This window comes from Grammomys surdaster, unplaced genomic scaffold (assembly GCF_004785775.1).
Source record: "Grammomys surdaster isolate TR1022 unplaced genomic scaffold, NIH_TR_1.0 363, whole genome shotgun sequence".
Classification (NCBI taxonomy): domain Eukaryota; kingdom Metazoa; phylum Chordata; class Mammalia; order Rodentia; family Muridae; genus Grammomys; species Grammomys surdaster.
In genome coordinates this window covers 13,372,143-13,394,048 of record NW_021604782.1, presented here as the reverse complement: position 1 = coordinate 13,394,048, position 21,906 = coordinate 13,372,143, and the positions used below count along the sequence as shown (strand labels likewise).

The window sequence follows — 21,906 nt, the reverse complement described above, 5'->3', positions numbered from 1 at the left end:
AAGGGAGCAAATATGGAGACAAATTGTGAGACAGAAACTGAAGGAGGGGCCGTCTGGAGACCATTCCACCTGGGTATCCATCCTATGTACAGTCACCAAAGGTAGACACTGATGTGGACTTCAGGGAGTGCATGCTGATAGAGGAGCCTGATATAGCTGTCTTCTTAGAAGTCTGCCAAAGTGTGCCATATTCAGAGGTGGATGCTCACAGCTAATCATTGAACTGATCAAGGGGTTCCCAATGGAGAAGTTAGAGAGAAGACTGAAGGAGTTGAAGGCATTTGCGAACCCATGGGGAGAGCAACAATACCAACTAACCAGAGCTCCCAGGGTCTAAACCACCAGCCTGGGAGCACAAAGGGAGGGACCCATGGCTCCAGCTGTATATGTAGGCGAGGATGGCCTTGTTGGGCATAGGTGGGAGAGGAGATCCCTGGTCCCATGAAGGCTGGATGCTGAGTGTGGGGGAATTCACAGGTGGGCAGGTGGGAGTAGGGGGTAGGTGGGGGCACATCCTCATAGAAGCGGGAGGAGGGGGGATGGGATAGAGGATTCCTTGGCGGGGGTGGGAGATGGGATAAGGGGATAACATCTGAAATATAAATAATATATCCAATAATTTTTGTTTAAATGATATCTTTGGTAGCTTACTGGCAGATCACTTCAACAGCATGCATGAGACCAAGGTTCCATCCCCACCAGGGAATGGAAAATGGTCTTTTATGAGGGGAAAAGGAGGACAATGGCTGTCCTTCAAATTTATGGTCTGTTATATTGAAATATAATTCTATCCATGACTGAAATGTCTAGCTTCAATTATTGCTAATTCAATTTTCTGAAGCTTAGTTGCTTCATCTGTAAAATAGACATAATGATACCACCCTCCTATGAAGTCGATGACTTTGGCAGGAGGTAAGGAATGCTCATCACACAGGACTTGACACTTGATGGTGGACCAATACTGTTTTCAAAGGTTTCTTCTGGAGATGTTTCAAGGAGGCTGGCTCTTTTGGGGTTACTATTACTGCAATGAAAGACTATGACCAAAATCTAGTTGAGGAGTAAAGAGTATATTTGGTTTACACATCCACTGTGTACTCCATCTTTGAAGAAAGCCCTGACAGGAATTCAGACAACCAGAACATGGATACAGGAGCTGATTCAGAAGCCATGGATGGATGTTGATTACTGACTTGTTTACATGGCTTGCTCAACCTGTTTTCTTTTTATTTATTCATTTTGGGTTTTTTTATTTTTTTAAAATCAAATCATAATTTTTACTTATTCACACAGGGGTTATAATCACAAAAAGGCAGGACGTGGGGAAGAGGATGACACTGGAGTGTGGGTGTTCAGGGGAAGTACAGGTATCTTTCAGAACATGGTACCATCAGCCTGTTTTCTTAAGGAACCCAGGAACATCAACCCAGAGATAACATCTCGTACAATGTACTGAATTTTTTTCTGTCAATCTTCAACAAGAAAATGCCCTACAGACTTGCCTACAGCTAAGTCTTATGGAGGCATTTTCTTAATTGAGGTTCCCTCTTCTCGGATGACTCTAACATGTATCAAGTTGAAATGAAATTATTCAATACAGAGGCCAATTTGAATACTAAAGACCCCATATTTAGAACAAGAACCTGAACTCTAAAGCATAACTCTCCTATGGTGAGTTATGGTCCCTTCCGGCAATTAGGTATGACCCAGTACATACTTGTTTCTCTACTTCATTGAGGTCCTTGGTTAACTTACTCTCAACACAGCCTAGAACTATCTGAAATGATATTCCCAGTTCAGTGTTTGTTTTCAACAGATTCATTGTCTACATATGTGTATGTGCATGATTGTCTTGACTGACTGATGTAGTAGGCTCAGTCTGGCAGTACCATCCCCTAAGCCAGTGATACTAGAATGCATAAAGAAGCTACCTGAGCCTGACCAAGACAGCAAGTGGGCCAGAAAGCAACATTCCTCCATAGTTTTTGCTTCAACTTCCTTCATGGATTCCCGGCCCAACTTTTCTCAGTGATGGATTGCAACCTGTAAGATGAAATAATCTCTTTCCTTTGCTGAGTTGTCGAAGTGTTTGATCAGAGACATGGAAATCAAACTAGTATAATTACCTAGATTGTTAATTACATCTCCCTAATGACTATATTCCCATGAGGATGTCATGCTGTCATGTATACAAATCTTGCAGCAACAGTGCTGGAATGAATAAAAGTATAATACCATGCTGTGAACAGGGTATCTGCAAGTGTAATGTCAGTGTAGTGAATGCTATTTCAAATCCCTACCTAAGGAAATTACAGAGAAAAATCCTTTAGTGAATTGAATAACATTTTCCTCTAATCTATGCCTTTTCTTCTCCTCAGGTAAAACTTTCAAAAAAGTAATGGTATTTGATTCAAAAGATAAAAAAGATTTATAGGGCAAAGTAGCCTTCCTCTTCCCTCATTCTCTAGTCACTCTATTCTCCATATAGAAAAATTACTTTTACCAGATTCTTGAGTCTCCTTGGAGATAGTCTATTATTTGTACAACCGAAGTCTAATTCCTTAAAAACTCCTTCTTTCCCCTACCTACCCACACCATGCTCCGGATCTCTGTCCCCCTTGATTCTTCTCTAGGTATAGAAATTCCTCAGTGTCTTATCTATATCTTTCAATAGTTTCTCTTTAAAAAAAAAGTTAAAACTACAAAACTCTGAAAGTAGTTCCAGGCATGTTGCTGCATGCATGTAATCCCAGCACTTGGGAGGCAAAAGACGTGGATCAAGACTTGAAGGCTAGAATCAGCCAAGTAAAAAGAGTGCACCTCAAAGCCCTGACTTGATACAGTCACTCACTCAGTCACTCAGTCAGTCACTCACTCACTCACTCACTCACTCACTCACTCACTCAGACTCTCACTCCCTAACAACTAAACAAAAAGTGAAAAAATACAAATCTCAAAAACAAAAAGTTTAAAAATAGTAATTCTCACACTTTCTCCTTCAGAATTAAAGATTGTTAGTGTTTGGGCATTGTTCTTTGAGGAATCAACTGTTCACAGCCTACAAATCATGATCTTCTCTCCTGCATGTTCCTTTGAATATTCATCTTCGTAGCCTTTATTATATTCCTCCCCCTTTCCCATCCACTCTGTACCTGTCCATCTCCCATCTTGTACCTGTTCTTCTGGGTCATCACTGTGTTTCCTGCTGCTCACTTAGCCTGGCACACACTCCACTGCCTAGGTGCCTAGAGCATCCTTTCTGGCTCACACAAATAACCAATTAATTTTCTTTCTCGGGAAACTTCTGTGACAATTAAAGAAAAGATCCTACCCCATCACCCCTTAGTAATGCACTCTAGTCTCTCATAGTGTGGCAGGACACCTCATTGCTAGTCAGTCCTAGGTTTGATTTTGTCTGTATCTGCCCGCCTCCCTGACCTCAAAAAGGATCCACAGGCATCTCCTGGAAACTCTTTTTTTTTTTTTAAGCCAAAGCCCCATCTATCTTTCAAACCATGCTTTAAATCTTCACTCCTCCATAAAGCTTTCCTGAGTCCTCCATGTTAAAATGAATTGCTCTTCCCCATATTCCTAGCATCTCGTTGTGTGGAAAACATAGGCTATGAATTAGGTTTAAGGCTCCTAAGGATCCCATTTGTCCCCCTGACTAGCTTATGATACCCTGGCTGGTAAGGGCCGAGAGACATTTATCTTTGTGTCTATGTGTCTGGCTTTAAGCCTGGCATATCCTGAGCCTGTGGTTGAAATGAATATGAAATTAAGTTGCCTAGAGAATTTTCTTTTTAGAGTTAATCTCATCACATGTAGCAATAGTAGGTTTACATTATTTAGTACACACTGTGGACCTCTTTTTTTCATGTCATATTTCTTCAAAGCAAATCCACAAGGTTAAGAGTTACTGCCCTGGTTTTAGAAACAGCTGAGAGCTCATAAAGGTGAAATGGAACCTCAAGGTCACATACCTTGGAAGCTGCTGAACCATGATTAGAACCCAGATCTGCCTCACTGCCAATCTCAACTACTTCCATTCATCATGTAGACTCTAGTGTCACTGGGGATCATCAGGAGAAGCTCAAGGATAGAGCCATGGGTCTTCAGGATGGCTGAGGGGTTTAATAAGCTTCTGTAGTACTGCAAAGCTGACTGATTGATCATGCTTCTCTGCAGGGGGAATCAGCTTTGGGAGAACCAAGGGGACATCAGGCTCAGAAGCAGATGACGAAACACAGCTGACGTTCTACACAGAGCAGTACCGCAGTCGCCGCCGCAGTAAAGGTAATCGAGTCCCTGGGAGGTTTCCAGAACTACCAAGTGTATTGACAAAGTCCAGGGAACAGATTTTATGACAAGTGGCAATGTAAATCAACACATTTAACATCCCTAGAACTGATCACGCTGCTGACCTTTAGTTTTTCCTTTTCAGATCCGTTCCTTATTTCCTGCCCTACATCATTCCCCAAAACAATCAGAGACAATTTCCCTTAAATGTATGTACATTGAAATTTCAGTATAGGAAATGAAATAACTAATTATATTGAAACTAGTGCTAAAAATAAATCATTTTTAGGTTAGATGTATGCTAGGTAATTCACACCATGGGTAGAGGGCAGTTCTTAACATGAGCTAGCAATTTAACTTTGCATTTTTTAGCAGCAAAAGTGTAAAAGAAATATTCTTAAGTAAAAAATGTATAGGTTCCGTGAGATAGAATTAAACATGTGTCCATCATATTGTGTTTCCCTGGATCTGAGTGTTCTGTAGTTGATCTCTGTCAAGAAGGCATTTTGTGACCTACTAAAGAGTGCCTTCAACATTTATTCATCACAGTGACAGCCAGTGTAATGGATATCAAAATACTGGAGCAAGAGTCATTACAGAGCTGCACCTGCAGCTGAAGATCATAGTTCTCATATGACTGGATGGGATATAAAAAAAACCCACTGTATTACAGGAGAATATATATATATATATATGCAACACCTCCTCTCAGAGTCTTACCTAAGGCTGGGGAATTAGCAAATGTGAAGTGGTATTTGTATAAGAGATCCTAGGGTGTAAACATATACTAAATGCCAAGGGCTAGCACAGATTGACAAGCTTTGACCACTCAATGAAAGGAAGGTTCTATATCATGGCATGTCTGTCACCTTGAACTGACTGTCATTTTGAAAACTATGGTTAATCATTAATATTGGTGGGTTATGGATATGTCAGAATTTCTTTCCTCTATCATAGAGAAGAGAGCTGAAGTGTTGCCTAGGCCAGAAACATTTGTTCATGATGGACCTTTCATAGAAATCTCATGAATCACATACCTTTGGACACATTTTGCCCTTGGGAAAGTTATTTACATTCCTTTATCTGTAGAATGGGCCTTGTAATGGCTATAACTACCATTTAGAGTTGGCTATTGATTATATAAAAATTATCACAATACTTGGTGTAAGGGAAAATGGAGGTGGACATTTTTAATATCATTTCAGTTCTTATTGCTTTGATTCTAGTCTCCCAACCCTTGGTAACTATCATGAAAAAAGGCTCCATATAGGAAGCACTCCCGTTGACACATTCCCTAGGAAGAATATTCAGCCTCTACAGCCTTCAAATAATAGGTTCTACTTCTCGGTTCATCCCATGCAATAGCTTTCTGGGATCTATTGTATTGCAGATTTAGAAGCTGGTGACCAATGATTCCTGACCTGTCTTCTCCTCCTTCAGTCCATAGCCAAAATTAGAACCAGAGAATGGTGGGTTTACTCAGCAGGACTGGACTATTTATAGCTGATTGGAAAAGCATCAATCACTGAGCATGTACCCTATAAATTGGAGTTAAACTTAAAAAATAAAAGCAAAGGCAAGCAACAGAGCCTGAGATAAGAGATTTGGCCCACAGCAGCAGACACTTCTAAAGGCCTGTCTGTGTTCTTAGGATAGTGTGTGTAACATAGCTGTGACATCCTCTTCCTTCTTCCCAAGCCTTGTTTGCCAAAGCAGTGCCAAAGCCACTTCCTCCTTCTCTCCTGCCATTTGTTTCCCACTAATAGCACAGTCTTCCCCCTGCATTTCTTGTTTCTGTTGCACATATCTCTTCCTTTGCAGGATGCTGTGTTGACTTAATATCTGTCCTATTCTTTGATCTGATTCTTTTTTCTCTTATCCCTCTATCTCTATCTACTGCCACACGCTCTTCCTTCTTTTCTTATCTCTCTTCTCAGTATATCTTCTTTTCTCCTTTTCCTTATTTCCTGCTCTTTACTCCAGCCATTTTCTAGTTACTCTTTCTGTTCTTCCCTCCTTGTATACATACATACATACATACATACATTACATACATACATACATACATTACATACATTACATACATTACATACATGCATATATACATACCTCACCCAGTGCTACAAGCAGCAATGGCATGAAGACAACACCAAGGAAAAGCTTTAAACTCTTTAACCATGTGGAAATTGAACTATATAAAAATGTGAAACTACTTCCCAATGAAAAACAAAAAGGACAAAGATACAGTGAGAAAGAGAACCAAATGAGGAGAGAAATTCATGTTAGACCCTGAGCATACTGCCCTCCCATTTGTACTGGATCACAAGCAGGTGAAACTGCTGTTCATGATGCATAGCTGATTATGCACTTGAATTTGTTGAAGCTGTCCCTTTTGTTGCTATTTGTGATGCTTGCACCACTGATATTTTGATGAAGACATGAAGTTGATGAGGTCATGGCAAATCCTATGTTCCAGCCAAGTGCACTTAGAGCCAAATGTCCAATTTTTGGGATGCTATAGTCCTGCACACAAGTGTTAAGGCCCCTCATGTTCTTCTTAGACTAACAAAGGAGTTGATGAGTTTGCAGCATTTACAATATTGTTAGGGAAAATACATGGTTCAAAAGTGAAGCAAGAGAGGTCTGAGAGTCCTCTGGGCTGCCAGAATAACAGAACACGGTATTTAAAACTTGGATTTTCGGCTCCCTGAGTTCGAATTCCAGCCCACTTACTGCTGTCATGTTAACATGTACCTTATGCATTCTTTCCTGAAGTATAAAATAAGGAAATGAGGATATAAGACTAACTGTCTAGAAGAGTGTTCTAAAGATTAAAATTAATTAATATCTATAAAGAATTTAAGCAGATGTTAGGGTTCAGTAAAGGCATCAAAACAAAGCTAAACTACCAAGGAAGGACAAATATGTGTCTAGGGGTCATGGGAATCTCACATCAATTGGCAAGTCACTATTAGTCATTAGTGAAGATCCATCTGCCCAGGCTTCCATTATCTGGAACATGGAGCAGTAGCAGGAATGGCAGGAGCTGGTCCAATCCTCTCTTGAAGCTCCCTTCTCTCTGTGCTATGTATCAGTGAATCTTTTAAACATGCTTGCTTCAGGCTCTGTCTCTTTTGAATCTTTTGCACCAGGTTTCCCAGTTTATTGTTTCTCAAGAGTGTGTGCCAGAACCACAGTGATAGTTTCAGCCACCTAAGTGGGTTGTGCTTCTCACTCTTCTCTTCCCCAACATCCCAGTGTTCTCCCTATCTTTGTGGCTGCTATCCAAGCTCCTCCTCAGCAAATGCAGTAAGTCAGCTGCTCCATGACTCTGAAGTCTGCCCAGCAGTACGTGAGCCACTCTGATTTGGTAGCAAAAGCTGAATTATAAGGAAGTCAAGGAGAAAGACATAAAAATACCAGGAAAAGCAAGTCCCTATGCTGTAGAAAATAGTTCTCTCGTAGCATTTGGGATTCCATATTAACTCACTGTGCCCTCTTTGTATCCATTTAAAAATAAAACCTGCACTGTCTTTTCCATATCTGGAAGCATGTGGCATTTGACTAGTGCCATCTTTGAAGTACTCAGAAAAAAAAAAAGAGAGAGAGAGATCTCTAGGGCTCTTTGAGGACAGCAGGATCAGTGGGTTCCAGTGGTTGCCTTCTTTTTGCCTTTAGGAGTGTTTCAGAAAATAGGCAACTAAACCATATCTAAGCCCAAAACAGTAATTTATTTGTTGTTGTTTGTCTGTTTGTTTGTTTTCTTTTTCACAGATTTCCCAAGGCTTCTTGCTCAATTGTCATACAACACCTCTTTCTGGTATTCCTTACTTAGGCTTGCAAAACCTTTCACACACAAGCCATACCTAGAATGTTCCCTCTGCTCTGATTGCTGTCACTCACTCTGACATCTCCATTTTAATGACATCTTCTACAAAGCCGTTCTACACCATAGATAGTTTCCCTGTTTTATTCTTTAGCAGATCCTGTGATCTTCCCACTTTATAGATGCCATCACCATAATATTTTGACATTTACTCAGGTGTTTCAGGGTAAGTTTATGTTCTCCATAGACTTGGAGACTTCATGATGATAAGAACACACTGTCCAACCTGCTGCCCCTAGCACCAAAAGCAGGCATGAGCCACACTGGACCAATTCTGAATGAAAAGGTGATGCAAAAAGTAAATGAGAGAAATGACACAGTGAATAACATGGTATGATTATGAGTTGTAGATAGTGGCTGCTACTTTCCTGTATGCTTTTCTTATTTATACTCCATTCCTATTTCTGACAAGTGGATATCCTCTTCTCTCCCTTTCTCCTTCTTGATTCTGGTGAGAGAAATAGAAATCCTAACCCTCTCTCTTTTCTACTTCATTTCACCAGAGAGAGCAATGCCTAAGATTGGTGAGATCACATGAGTATTTATGTTGAAAGGTGGACTCCTTAAACATGTATTCTTTAAACAAGTTAATATATGAGCCATTCCAACAGGATATACTGAGACCTGAAACTTTGTGATAGAACAGTATACACTTGAGGCGGATGTCTGAAGGAGGACAAAGAAATAAGAGGAGAGGGAATATCTTCAACAGGTGTGCAGGTACATAGCTCTCTCTGTTAACATTTCTTGTGAGAAACATAGAACTAGTCTTCAATTCAGCCAGACTTGAGTGCTAGTTTGGATATAAGTCATCTCTCTGGGTTTGGATGAGTTATAACTTCTGGAAACTTCCATTTGTGATAAAATCATTGTATTAAAGTATCTCTCACACCATGAATTGGTCCATGAATACAAAGCACCCAGATGTGTTCAATAAACAATCTATTGTTTTCATATTTTTACCTTCATTTAAAACATTCTCTACGTCCAACTAAACAACAACAACAGTATCTCACTTTTGCCATTTGGATCAATGGAAAAAACGATATTTGTAAGATGTGATTCAAGATGTTTGTAAGACTGTTTTGGAAAGGTGACTTGCTGGACAGGTAGACTTCATTACAAGATAGAACAGTGTGAGGGATGAAGAAATGTAGACATTGACACAGAGACAAGAAGAGATGATTACGTAGTATGTGAGTGTGTTTTATGTGTGTGTGTGTGTATTGTAGGATTTCCTATATATAGGATCAACGATAACTTTTGTTGTAAATGTCCAGTTATTAAACATGTTTAGCCCTGCAGATTGGACATTCTGTTAGAACTACTCACCTTAACTGACATTTCATAAGTATCCCTGTAGACTGAATATACATGAATACATGTAAATAAATGTGCTTCAGTAAAGCTTTTTTTTCCATAGTATGCTGATCCAAATTCATCCAGAGGCCATAGTTATCTGACTGCTGCCCTAAACCTACATCTAACAAGTTGCCTGACCTGTACATCTGGTTCAGAAAGCAGGTGGAAAATTTCACACTAAAATGAATCTGACCTCATACTAAAAGATTGTGCTGTCTAAAGTATCTGTTTGACAAGCAAATAGTGCTGTGCTTGGTCAAGTAAATAACCATTGGAGATAGAAAGTTGTTTGAAGCTTACCATTGTGGTAGTACTCTACAGAATTAGCTAATGACAGAGCTGAAATGATAGGCTGGCATTGGGTAGGAATTTTCCCTTATTAGCTTGAAATAAAACTGCATAAAGCAAGGAATAGTGGACTACAGTGAGTTGTGTACCTAAGTCAGTATGTCACCATTGACCATTTTAGTGATTTCTGAGAAGTCTACATCTTCCCAAGGCCTGTTTTCTTGTTAATCATTCACAGATTTTGATATTGTTTCATCAAGTCTGCATCTCATGCTCAATCTAAAAATGTTGGTTACTTACAAATGTAGGTTAAACATGATGCTGGGCCATGTGGGAAATGGAGACTGAGCCCCATCATTAGAATATCTATATCTCCTGTGGAACTGGGTTGCAGCTCAGATCAGAAGTGATGTTGATCAAAATAAGCTGGCTTATAATCGAAGGTTCCAGTGAAAAGTGCAGATGTGTGGCAAGCCTGAAGTATACTGCTGAGCTGGAGACATAGTGGTCCTGGCTAGGTTGCTTAATTCTTCCAGCTATGGGACTCCCAGTTTACCTCTGTGCTGTGGCTGTGTGGCCTTAAGTAAACCCCTGTCCTTCTCTAACAATATTCTCATTGCTGTATATTCAGTTGCTTGTAGAGATCTGGTCCTTCTTAGTCTCCATCTGATACCCTTTTACTAAGCATTGCTAATTAGTTCAACAGAGAGAAATAGGGCCCAAATGACTCTGTTTGACTTTTTTTTTTTAATTTTGGTTGCTTATTTTAATTTAGTAACTCTCTTAAACTTTAGATTTATCTGTTGTATTTGTATGAGTATTTGCCTACATGTATGTAAGTACATGACATGAATGTCTGGTACCTGTGTAGGTCAGAAAAGGGCATAAGAAGCCCTTCAACTGGAGTTACAGATGGTTGTAAATCACTTCCTGGGTGGCATGAACTGAACCCAGGTCCTTTGTAAGAACAAGCAATGAGCTATAATTCCAGATCCACCACTGGATGATTCTTATATTGGGATTTTCTCTTTTCAATTGTAAGCAAAGTTTTGTGTGAAAATGCATAGACATATGGTAATTTCCTTTTGTTCCCCTACAACAAACACTTAAATACACTTGTGCATGAACACACATACACACGCACACACTCACACAAACACAGACTTACATACACTCACAAATACAGCATGAGTTTAAACCTGGTTTAGAGGGAAAAGGTGATGCAAACTTCAAGCCTAAGCATCTGTTGATGAAAGCTTTGGAGATTGGAGACAGGAGACTGTTCTAAAGTCAAATGTGAGAAGCCATGAAGAGCATGTTCCCCCAAATATAGATGGAATATTTAAAAAGAGAAGCATCCACAGAATTGTACCTGCTGAGGTGTAAAGTTTAGGAATCACTGGCATTTTAGGGATACAGGTAGAAGAAATAGACCAGAGGCATACAGTACCAGTCCATGTCTATACGAATGCTGAGAAATAAGAACGGGAAAATGAAAATCCATGTCTTGACATTGATAAAGTCCTTGGCCCTGTCCTCAACCTTCACTACAAGGTGATTTTAGGGTTTTGTTCAATTCAAAAGACAATTCATGCAAATAATTCATTGTACACACACAGAAACTAAGGCTTCAAGAAGGAAAACCTTTCTTCCAAGGTTAAAAATAGCATCCTTAAATGACAAAAGCAAATGAGGTGAAATGCTAATAGGTGGAGTTAGGCAGTGACATATGGATGTTCTTAACTCTTTTCATTCTTGCCACAGTCCCATAAGTTTGAAATTATTTCCAGACAAAACACTCACTGCTTTTAGGATGTGCATAGACTTCAGAATTAGCAGGTGCAGGTTTCAGTTCTTGCTCTGCCAGACTGGAGCTGTATTGCCCTTTCCTTCTGTGCTGGCAGTCACTGTGATTAACAGAGAGCAAGTTAGTTGGATCTCTGCTCTTTCTCAGGCTATTGTAAGGATTAACCATGCAAAGGGAATTATCAATCGAGGCTGTTGTGTGACCAATTCAGCAACAGGTCGGTCAGCAGGCCATATCAGTGCATCTGCCCCACACCATTCATGGTATCTTTCTAGTACACTGGCCCACACACTGATCTTACTTCTAGAAAAGGAAAAAAAGCAGACATTTTCAGTGTGATGATGAATCTGGCTATCCTGGCCTCCTGGGAACATTGTGGGACAGCTTTTACTTTCTCTGTCCTCTGCCTTTTGTCTAAAGATAGCTTTTCCCACATACACAGCCCTCTGCATGCTGGCAGCTGTACTCATAGGACATGCTACTCAGGAAGAGTAAACACTGCAGACATATTGATCTGTATTTAATCAGCTGCCAAAGGATCTCTTGCCACAATGACCTGAGAGGGATAGTCAGGCCCTGGAGGGCAGGCAGACTGTCAGAGTTGTGAGAAGTCTGAGCCTGCTCCTCTCAGCCCAGTAGATCCCCTCTGAGGAAAAAAGAAAAAAATGCCTGGAGCCTCTAGACTGTCAGCAGGAGCTCCATGGATGAAAACAACAGCATCTTCATGGAATATATTAACTAACTGGCCTATAGTGTGGGGGTCGGTATAGGGAAGATCAGGTTGTCAGCACTAAGTAGAAAACTAGTGATATACTGAGGCTCCTAGACAAGAAGGGAGACAAAGTCAGAGGGAGGAATAGGCACTAACATATGACACACTTCCTGGAAGTCTCAAGCCTTATATGCTAATCCTGGATTTCATTTTATTTAGTTAAGAGTGTAGGAGCTTCCTTCTCATCCATCAACAGAAGGTAGAACTTGATGCTGCCTAAGTCCTCAGCCATGCTACTCTGAGAGTACATGATAGAAATGGGCTCAGAAAGACAGAAGGAAAAGGAAAGAACAGGTGAAACCACACTTATTTATTCCATTCCTTGTTCTGGTCTATTCCTTTCTTAATACATTATCTCATGTGTACCTCAGCAATATCATTTACAGATGAGAGAATAGAAACTTAAGAGAGTTCATGTATGGGATATTACTAGGAGGTAAAGGAAACAGGACAAAGAATAGGAATGGCCAGGTCATTCTAGGGATGCATGAGAAAGTCATGTACAATGCATAGTACAATGCTTGTGAGTAGAGCTCAGTTAGTACAATGCTTGTGAATAGAGCTCAGTCAGTACAATGCTTGCCTAGCATGAAGGAGGCCCTGGGCTCTATTCTCAGTACCATATAAACTGGGTAGAGTAGCACACACCTTTAATCTCAGGGTTTGAGTGTTGGAGGTGTTGGAGGTTTAGTTAATTATTTTTTAGAATTTTATCCGTAAGTCCTGTATTTAAATCATTCTACTACTCTCTCCCCCTTCACCCTTCACCAAAAGAAACTCCTACTCTGTTTCTATATTTGTCTTCAACTTGTGACCTAGTCTCCAATTACTATTATTGTACATGCAAGTGCAACACACACACACACACACACACACACACACACACACACACTACTGAGTCCATGTAATGTTTATAGGTACATGTGTTTAGGGCTGACAACTAGAAATTGGATAAAGTATCAAATAGCTTATACCTGGAAAAAACTGTTTCTTTTTCCCTCTCTCAGCCACTATTAATTGCATATAGGTGCATCATCCATGACTGGGGCCTTGAAAAATTAACCCCTTCCACATCAGCATGTCAACTGTTATTGAAGTTTATGAAGGCATGTTTCATCAGCTGCACTGTTGAAGTTTCATGGGTGCAGCATCCCTGTCCTATCTAGAACATACTGCCTGGCAGTAGAAATGCTTGCCACACCCATAGCTTTTACAATCTTTCTGCCCTCTTTGTGCAATGCTTTTTGATACTTAGATGTAGAACTTGTATTTTGAGATATATCGGTAGAAACCAGGATGTCATCAAAATCATCCTTAGTTAAGTGTCATCTCAGTTTAAAATGAAACTGTCTCAAAAGAAAGAATTGATTACAGTGCTTCGCCCAGGTCTTTGCCTTTAGGAAAGAGGAAATGGATCAACATATATATGCTGTTACAAGAAGCCTAAGGAACCTGACCCTATTACTGATGTTATTGAGAACTTCCTTGTGCCAGCTCTATAACTGCTTTGGTAGTGAGGTAACCCCAGAAGGGGGCTGGAATCATGAGTAAGTAGTATAAGATCTAGATTCAGCCAGCATTAGGAGTTAAGTTTCCCTGAAGGAATACTGTAGCCCCATTGCACCAAATGCCTCAGAGTACAACCAACAGCATGGATCCTGGTGTGTGATCTGGCAGAAAACACATGTCAAGAGTAACTTCTAAGGCTATGCTAGAGCCAGATGGATGCAGTCCTTGGGAGACAACTGTGTGCATTCACGTAGAAAGTGTACATTTTTCACTTCTAAACAACTTTTACAGTAAGATGAAATGAAAGCTTGTGGTGATTTGAATGAGACTAACTTCCATAGGCTGCTATATTTGAATACTTGGTTCCCCAGGTGTTAAAACCTCTTAGAACATTAGGGACCATCACCTTGTTGTAGGAGACATATTATTGGGTTTCAAAAGTTTGACCATTCTCATTTAGCACCTTCTGCCTCACACTTGTGTGGACCAAGACATTTGTTCTCATCTACGGCTACAGCATCATGAGTATTTGCCTGCCATGCTCCCCACCATGGCGGTCATAGACACTAACTTTCTGAAGCTGAAAGCACCCAAATAAACTCTTTCTTCTATAAGTTGTATTGGTCATTGTGGCTTACGGCAGCAACAGAAAAGTATCTAAAACCAAACTTAACTGTAAATGCTTCCTATCGGTAGCACCTTTGATTTAGGGAGCCTTTTTGTTGAGGGACTTGTAGCAATTGCACTAGAGTTCAGCAAATGTATCTTTTCCCTTAGGATTTCCTTGAAGGCAAAGCACTTCCGGTGGAGAATGCTTAAATATAGAGCACCTTTTTCCACATAACCTTGTATTTAAGTATCAGCCTTTGCCCTAGAATTAGTTATTACTTACTATAGATTATTTGTTTGTTTGTTTGTTTGTTTGTCTATTTTATTCCCTCCTCATTTTCACCAGCTGTGCTGTGAGGTATATGTCAATTGAAGACAGCAGAAAGTATCTTTCACAGAACAATTTAAAACAAAATTACCTTACCTCCAATCCCTGGCTAACTGATAAACAGTTATTACAGGAAACTGAAAAGAACTGTCCATAGGAAGTAAGAATTTAGCTTCTGGCTCAAGGCCCACTTTGTATAAATAGTCTAAGAACTGCAAAATACTCCCCAGAGGATGATGCAATAAGCTGTTAGGCAGAGTAGCAAACAAGCCTTCAGGTCATAGTCTTCAGAGGGAGTGGTACTCCCCAAACATAGATGTAGGGTCAGTTGAAGAAATTATATGGTTGGGAGCTAAATAATAAGCTTCTTCCCACTTGTAGCTCTAGATCCTCCCCAAGGTTAAAGCCACAAATCTAGCAAGGGGCTCTTGGTTGTTTAAGGGGCTTTTAGTGCTATGTAGTCCCCTAATCTTAGTGAGCCTCAGAGTCAGTTAAAAAATTTTAAGAAACTACTAGATCCATTGCATGAGAATGCCTAAGCAAGGAGTCCTCTCAATGATATAAAAATCCTTCCTAGATTCTAATGTCTGGCCAACATTCAAAGCTACCATTTCATAACTTCTGTAACATTGTCCATAGCACACCTTTGTTCATATTCTGGCTTTTAGCCTCCCATCACATTTATCTTCTTCCCAGCCAAGACTTTGAACAACAATTAAAGGCAGAGCACTGAAGCAACGATTAATTGAATGTCACTGTGGTCCAGAGCCACTACACAGTCACTGTCTTCCTATGTAATCAGCACTGATCTTTGTCTCCATACTTAAAGGAACAAAACTGCCCCCAGACAGAGTAAGTTCATGAAGGTCACAGAATCAATGATTTCAGGACTGCATTAATTTTAGTTAGCTCCAAAAATAATAATTAAATTATTACCCACAGCATCTCAAATTATTCCCACGAGAACCTTGTAGGCTTCACTTCCCTCCCTTGTATCATAAGTCCTGGCAAGGGCTGACGTTTTTATGATGTGCAGTACATTGATATCTTATGCTAAACAGCTGCCACAGCCTTTCTAGAAAGATTTTCACTTTGTTTTGGGATATAAGACTAGAAATTTGGGCTCCTTTACTGAAAGAAAAATAACACATAGAAAACTTAGCTTTGGTCTACTCCCAGAATTGGCCCTATTTAATGAGACAAAGGATAGAAAATTATGGATTCAGAAATTATTATGGGCTTAGAAATATTTTCTCTGATGTCTTTCTTCTCTCCCTTCCAAAAAGCCTCAGAGGGAATAGACATTGGCTTTCTTTCTCTTAAAGGTCTTTTTCCAACTTCCTCTGCACATACCTGCAGAAAATATTATTCATCCTAAGCAAATGAGAGTTTCTTGAAAGCAGGGAAAGTATCAGCCAACTTCAAACACTCCTTTCCAAGGCCCGCAGGTCTCTGAAATATTGTTTAACTGTTCTTCTTTCTCTGGCTCCTTTGCGATGCCAGCCAGCACAGTACCTGACAGCCCTGCATGCAAGGGAGGGAGATAGCTGTCAGGAATCAAATGGGAGACCAAAGGAGATAAAGCAAACATGTCGTGTTTTAGCTTACACTAGTGAGAAGGAACAAACATTCTCTCTCTTGCTTTCTTGCTTTTCAACTAAGCTCTGCATGGTTTTTCCTCCTTCCTCTTAGCATGAGAGACCAGGATACTCTGCTTCCAGTTTGAAGTGAGTGCAGGCATTCTCATTCTCTCCGTGGTCCTGAGTGGAAGATAGGATTCTCTTATACCTGCAAAATTGTTCTTCAGATGAAGAGGTCAACTATAGGCACCCACTGTATGTTCATAGCTATAGGTGATGCGTGCACACATGACATTACCTTAACCTCAAATAGGGCCATAATTCTGTTCTCTCAAAAATGAAGGTGGGTGCTGAAAGATGGCTCAGTTGGTAAAGTGCTTGCCATGTGTGCATGCGGATCTGAGTTTTATCCCAGAAACCCAAGTAAAAGGCAGGATACAATGATGTTTACTTGGGGGGGGATGAATTTTTTAGATTTAATTTGATTTGTTTTTTACTTATTCAATTTACATCCCAACTGCTCATTCCCAGTCACCCCTCCCACAATCCTCCCATACTCCCTCCTCTTCTCGGAGCAGCTGGGGGCTCTTGGGTATGCCCCTAACTCTGATACCTCAAGTCTCCACGAGGCTAAGCACTTCATAGCCCACTGAGGCCAGACAATAACACTGAGCCTATCCCCACTGTAGTTCAGGACCCACATGAAGGTCGAGATGCACATTTGCTACATATGTGTGGAGAGGCCTATGTCCAGGCCATGTGTGTTCTTTGCTTGATGGTTCAGACTCTGAGAGCCCTAAGAGCTTAATTGACTCAGTTGGTTTTGCTGTAGAGTTCTTATCCCCTTAGGGTCTGTTATCCTTCCCCTATTCTACCGTAAGAGTCCTCAAACTCCATACCATGTTTGGTTGTGGGCATCTATATCTGTCTGAGTCAGCTGCTGGGTGGAACCTCTCAGAACAACATATTCCTGTCTGGAAGCATAACAGAGTATCATTAATAGTGTTAATTGGTGCTTGCCCACGGGATGGATCTCAAGTTGGGCCAGTTATTGGTTGGCCATTCCCTCAGTCTCTGCTTCCTCTCCCATGTCTTCATCACTTGTAGACAGGATACATTTTGGGTTGAAAGATGTGTGAGTGGGTTGGTGTCTCTTTCAGGCTATAGGAGGTGGCCTCTTCAGGTTCCATATCTCCAATGTAGTGAGCCACAGCTAAGGCCACCCCCATTGATTCTTGGGTACTCCCCTTATCTTAGGTCTCTGTCTTGTCCTAGAGATGCCCCCCACCTTCCAACCCTCATCAGTTGCAAATTTCTATTCATTTTTATGGACACCTAGCCATCTGTCCTGTCTTTCCCCACAACTGAGCCTGAATCTCCCATTCCCTTTTCCATTCTCCCTGTCTCTAAGTTCCTTTCTTCTGCCCCTTATGACTATTTTACTATCCATTCTAAGTGAGAATAAGCTTCCTTGCTTGGGCTTTCCTTCTTGTTTAGTTTCTTTGGGTCTATGCAGTGTAACATGGTACATGTATTTTATAGCAATTATCCCATTATAAGTGAATACATTCCATACATGTCCTTTTGGAACTGGGTTACCTCACTCACGATGATATTCTCACATTCCATCGTTTGCCTTCAAAATTTATGATGTCTTGGTTTTTAATAAGTGAATAGTATTCTATTGTGTAGATGTACCATAATTTCTTTATCCATCCTTCTGTTGAGGGACATCTAGGTTGTTTCCATTTTTGATCTATAATGCTGCTCTGAACATAGTTGAGCAAGTGTCTTTGTCAGATGTTGATGCATCTTTTGGATATATGCCGAGGAGTGATATAGCTGGATTTTGAGGTAGAACTATTCCAAGTTTTCAGAGAAAACACAAAATTGATTTCCAAACTGACTGTACAAGTTTGTATCCCACCAGCAATAGCAGAGTGTTCCCCTTGCTCCACATCCTTACCAGATGTGCTCTCTTGAGATTTTGTTCTTAGCCATTCTGATGGGAATAAGATGGAACCTCAGATTTGTTTTGTCTAGGGACTTTGAACATTCTTTAAGTACTTCTTGGCCATTCAAGATTCCTCTATTGAAAATTCTTTGCTTAGTTCTGTTACTCATTTTTAATAGGGTTATTTGGCTTGTTGGTATCTAATTTCTGAATATTAGCCTTCTGTCCAATGTAGGGGTGAAGAAAATTCTCTTCTAATTGGGGGCTGTCTATTTAAGGTTGAAGGAGTCAATGGACAGGGAATGTTTGGGTCTTTCTGGCCTGAATCTGAATACTCCAGTTTCAGTGAGAGATCCATCTCAGAAATAAAGTAGAGAGTGTTTATGGAAGACACACATATTAACCATGACCTACAAATGATATCTGAGTGTAGATGTGGTGATCCCATGCTACAGTGAATCTTATGTGATTAAATGTTATCATGTGTTATTAATTCTATGTGAAACCTATGTGAAACAGGATGGTAAGAATAATGCAGGTGAAAGAAAAATGAGCAGGAAACTGAAAGTGTTTGCATGACAAGTTCATCTGTTCATTCAGTTAGCTAATGTGCACTATGAATCTACTTCTATTAACACTTTGAGCACTCAATAGTGTAAAGGTGACCAACAATATGGTTGTCTTTTGACATTTTATACTCATACCAAGGTAAGAAGAGAAGTGAAAGAAAATGGTATTTTACAAGTAAATACTTAAATGAGTATTTTGTTCTAAGTCATGAGAAATATCTCTGACAGAAAGATAAAATTATCATAATTAAGGGATGGTCATGAGCTGTATCTTTGAGGAGCCAATATTGTTGATGCTTATACCTGGTGAAGGACTTGAAAGTGACCCACCAGTAGACAGACCTATGGCCTAAGTCCATGCCATAGACCTTGGACTTCAGCCATTGTACAATGAGGATCCTGGGGAAACATTTGAAGCTGAGGAATTCATCACCTGGTTTCTAATTTATAATATCAAACTTTCTATAGGAAGACCTCTACTATATGGAGAGGAAATGGGATTGAAGGCAGGGAGATCAGTGGAAGGAGGACCTCTGGGTAAACTTGGAATAAACAAAGATAAGGGGACTGCTAAAACTACAAGGAGTAGGAAAAGTGACCATTGCATTGTGACAAAGTGACTCCTAAAGCATAATGATCATGAGCCCTAGTTCCTGGTATAGTAGTGAAGAGAAATGTTAACACCAACCAGGGAAGGAGAGGAAGATAAGGTTTTTTAAAGAGAAGAAATAAACAGTACATAGACTGCCTTCAAGGTATCTTTTGAGGAATCTATTCAGAGACCATTGCCAAGCAAATCTGAGCTCACGTAACAGTTGAGGATTTAAGAATGCTACCATCACAATGGTGGTTATTGTTCCATTGAAAATGATCAGTTCCTACAAACTTAGCATTTACAAACAAAGTGAACTTAAAATTGATAGTTCCTGGAAGTTGAAAATATATTGGTAGTACAACTGGGCTTTCTGCTCTGGGCTTTAGAATGCTATGGTTGCTATTGGAAGCTAAGAGTCATTTGAGGTACAGGGACCTCTTCAAAGCTCAAGTAATTGTTGTGGAATGTATTTCCATATATCTATAGATGAAGTGTGCCTGCTTTCCTGCCATTTGACTGCAAGGACCACTGTAAAAGCTCAAGGCTACTCACAAGGCTTTGCCACCTGACCTTCTTCACAGACAGCTCACAATCTACTTCTACAAGGTCAACAGGAGAATACTCCTACGGATTTCCTTCCTTTATGTCCTAATCTCTTTTCAAGGCTCATCTGAATTGGCCAGACCTATCAATGGCAAATTCCTTTCTGATAACTTCAGAGTCAACTGAGATAGGAGTATTCTCATATCCTAGAAATGTCTGCATCCCTGTCATATAATGTAGCCTAATCATGAAATTATTCACAGCACCATCCACATTTAAAAAGAGGGTCATAGAGTATATGGAGAGATGGTAATGTATATGATTATTTTAGACCTTTTCCCTCTCCTGGAATTTAAACAATGGCATAAAAAAAAGATACATGTTTAAGAGATGACATAAACCAAAGTAGAAGAGGCTAGAGTATACCCCATAGTGATGAACTCAAGACTGAATCAAAGCAGCATATGTTCTTTGTATACCACAGCTCAGAGAAACTTGTCATGAGAACACCTTAGCAGTGCAGGACATAGAGATCTTGAGGACATATGTTATAGCACAGCCACTCAGTGGAACATATCATGTTATACAATGAAAAAGGCTTTTCATTTGTGACTCACAGTGAGCAAGATTCATAGCCATCTACCTTTTCTAATTAGAGAGAACTTAAGACAATTCAGGGTCATCTCTGGCATGAGCAGTAAAACACTTATAACCTTGGACAAGCTGCTTTGTATCTATCTATTTAACAGATTATGCTGTTTGAATAAATTATGTCTGAGGCCTCCCATGTCTCTGTGTCCCTTTTCTCCTGTTATTTATTATGCACTGCAATACTGGGAACAGTATGACTTTCTGGAAGGCCAGGGTCTGTAAGACATGGCTCCAGACTGTAAAATGTGCTTTCTTGGGTTTCCACCTACGTTGTACCCACCTTCAAGGCATCTGTGCAGCTATGTGTTTCAGAAGTAGTCATGATGCTGTACTTACTACTTTTACCTTTTTGTTACCATTGTAAAATAATGTAGTGATTCTCCTTAAGGAAACAAAAAGCATGGAGACAAAAAAGCAACTCCTAGGCCAATAAACTCATTCTACATCTCTCTCCATATGTCTATGGGTCCTCTTTACCAATCCTATGGCTGTAATAGACACTCACATTTGTTCTCTGTCACAACAGCATATATAATATACGTTTGACATGAAGCTCTATACCTGAATGTAGAATCTCTAATACTGAAATATTAGCAGGAGCCTGAGTATCCAACAAGAGGGGAATGGCTAAGTAAATGATGATACATCAGCTTGTGGGAATACGGTACAGCCAGGTAATTACAAAGTAGAGCAGAATCTATAAACTACAATGATTGCTTTTGAGGACAAACAGAACAATTCATTTAAAAAGAAATATGTGGGTGAATCACAATATGTTGTGCTTAGTTGTATTTATTTATCCTTCTGTTATTTATATACTACCTACTTCCAAAAAGACTTGAGGTGGGTGGATTTGCTGGAAGTAGCTCAGGCCAAGCTAAAGCATTGAATGCATGATCTTTAGAGCTAAATACCTAGTGGTGAGTCCTGGCAGTATGAATCTAGGGAACAAATTGTGCCTTTCTTGTCACAGTTTGTTATGACAATAGTTTCAAGGTTGAAAGGAAATCATCTGAGTCAATCACTTAGAAGAGTTTCTGGAAAGATATAAATATTAAACAAATCATGACTTCAGAGTGGACCCCTTGACTTCAAGAGTGAGAAGCTTGTCTCACGGTGAGGTGCTACCACCTCAAAAGTCTGTTATATCTTTA

The 21,906-nt window shown here is 40.0% G+C and overlaps 1 protein-coding gene across 2 annotated transcripts in view; it reads left to right on the top strand.

Annotated features, from left to right (window-relative positions):
• The window catches only part of Astn2 (astrotactin 2), a 931,927-nt gene that overhangs the window by 313,080 nt on the left and 596,941 nt on the right, over positions 1 to 21,906 (top strand). For both annotated transcript variants that reach the window (XM_028779954.1, XM_028779955.1), the window contains one exon: positions 4,189 to 4,296. In XM_028779954.1, the coding sequence (XP_028635787.1) occupies positions 4,189 to 4,296 (108 nt within the window). The remainder of the gene's footprint in view (positions 1 to 4,188; positions 4,297 to 21,906) is intronic.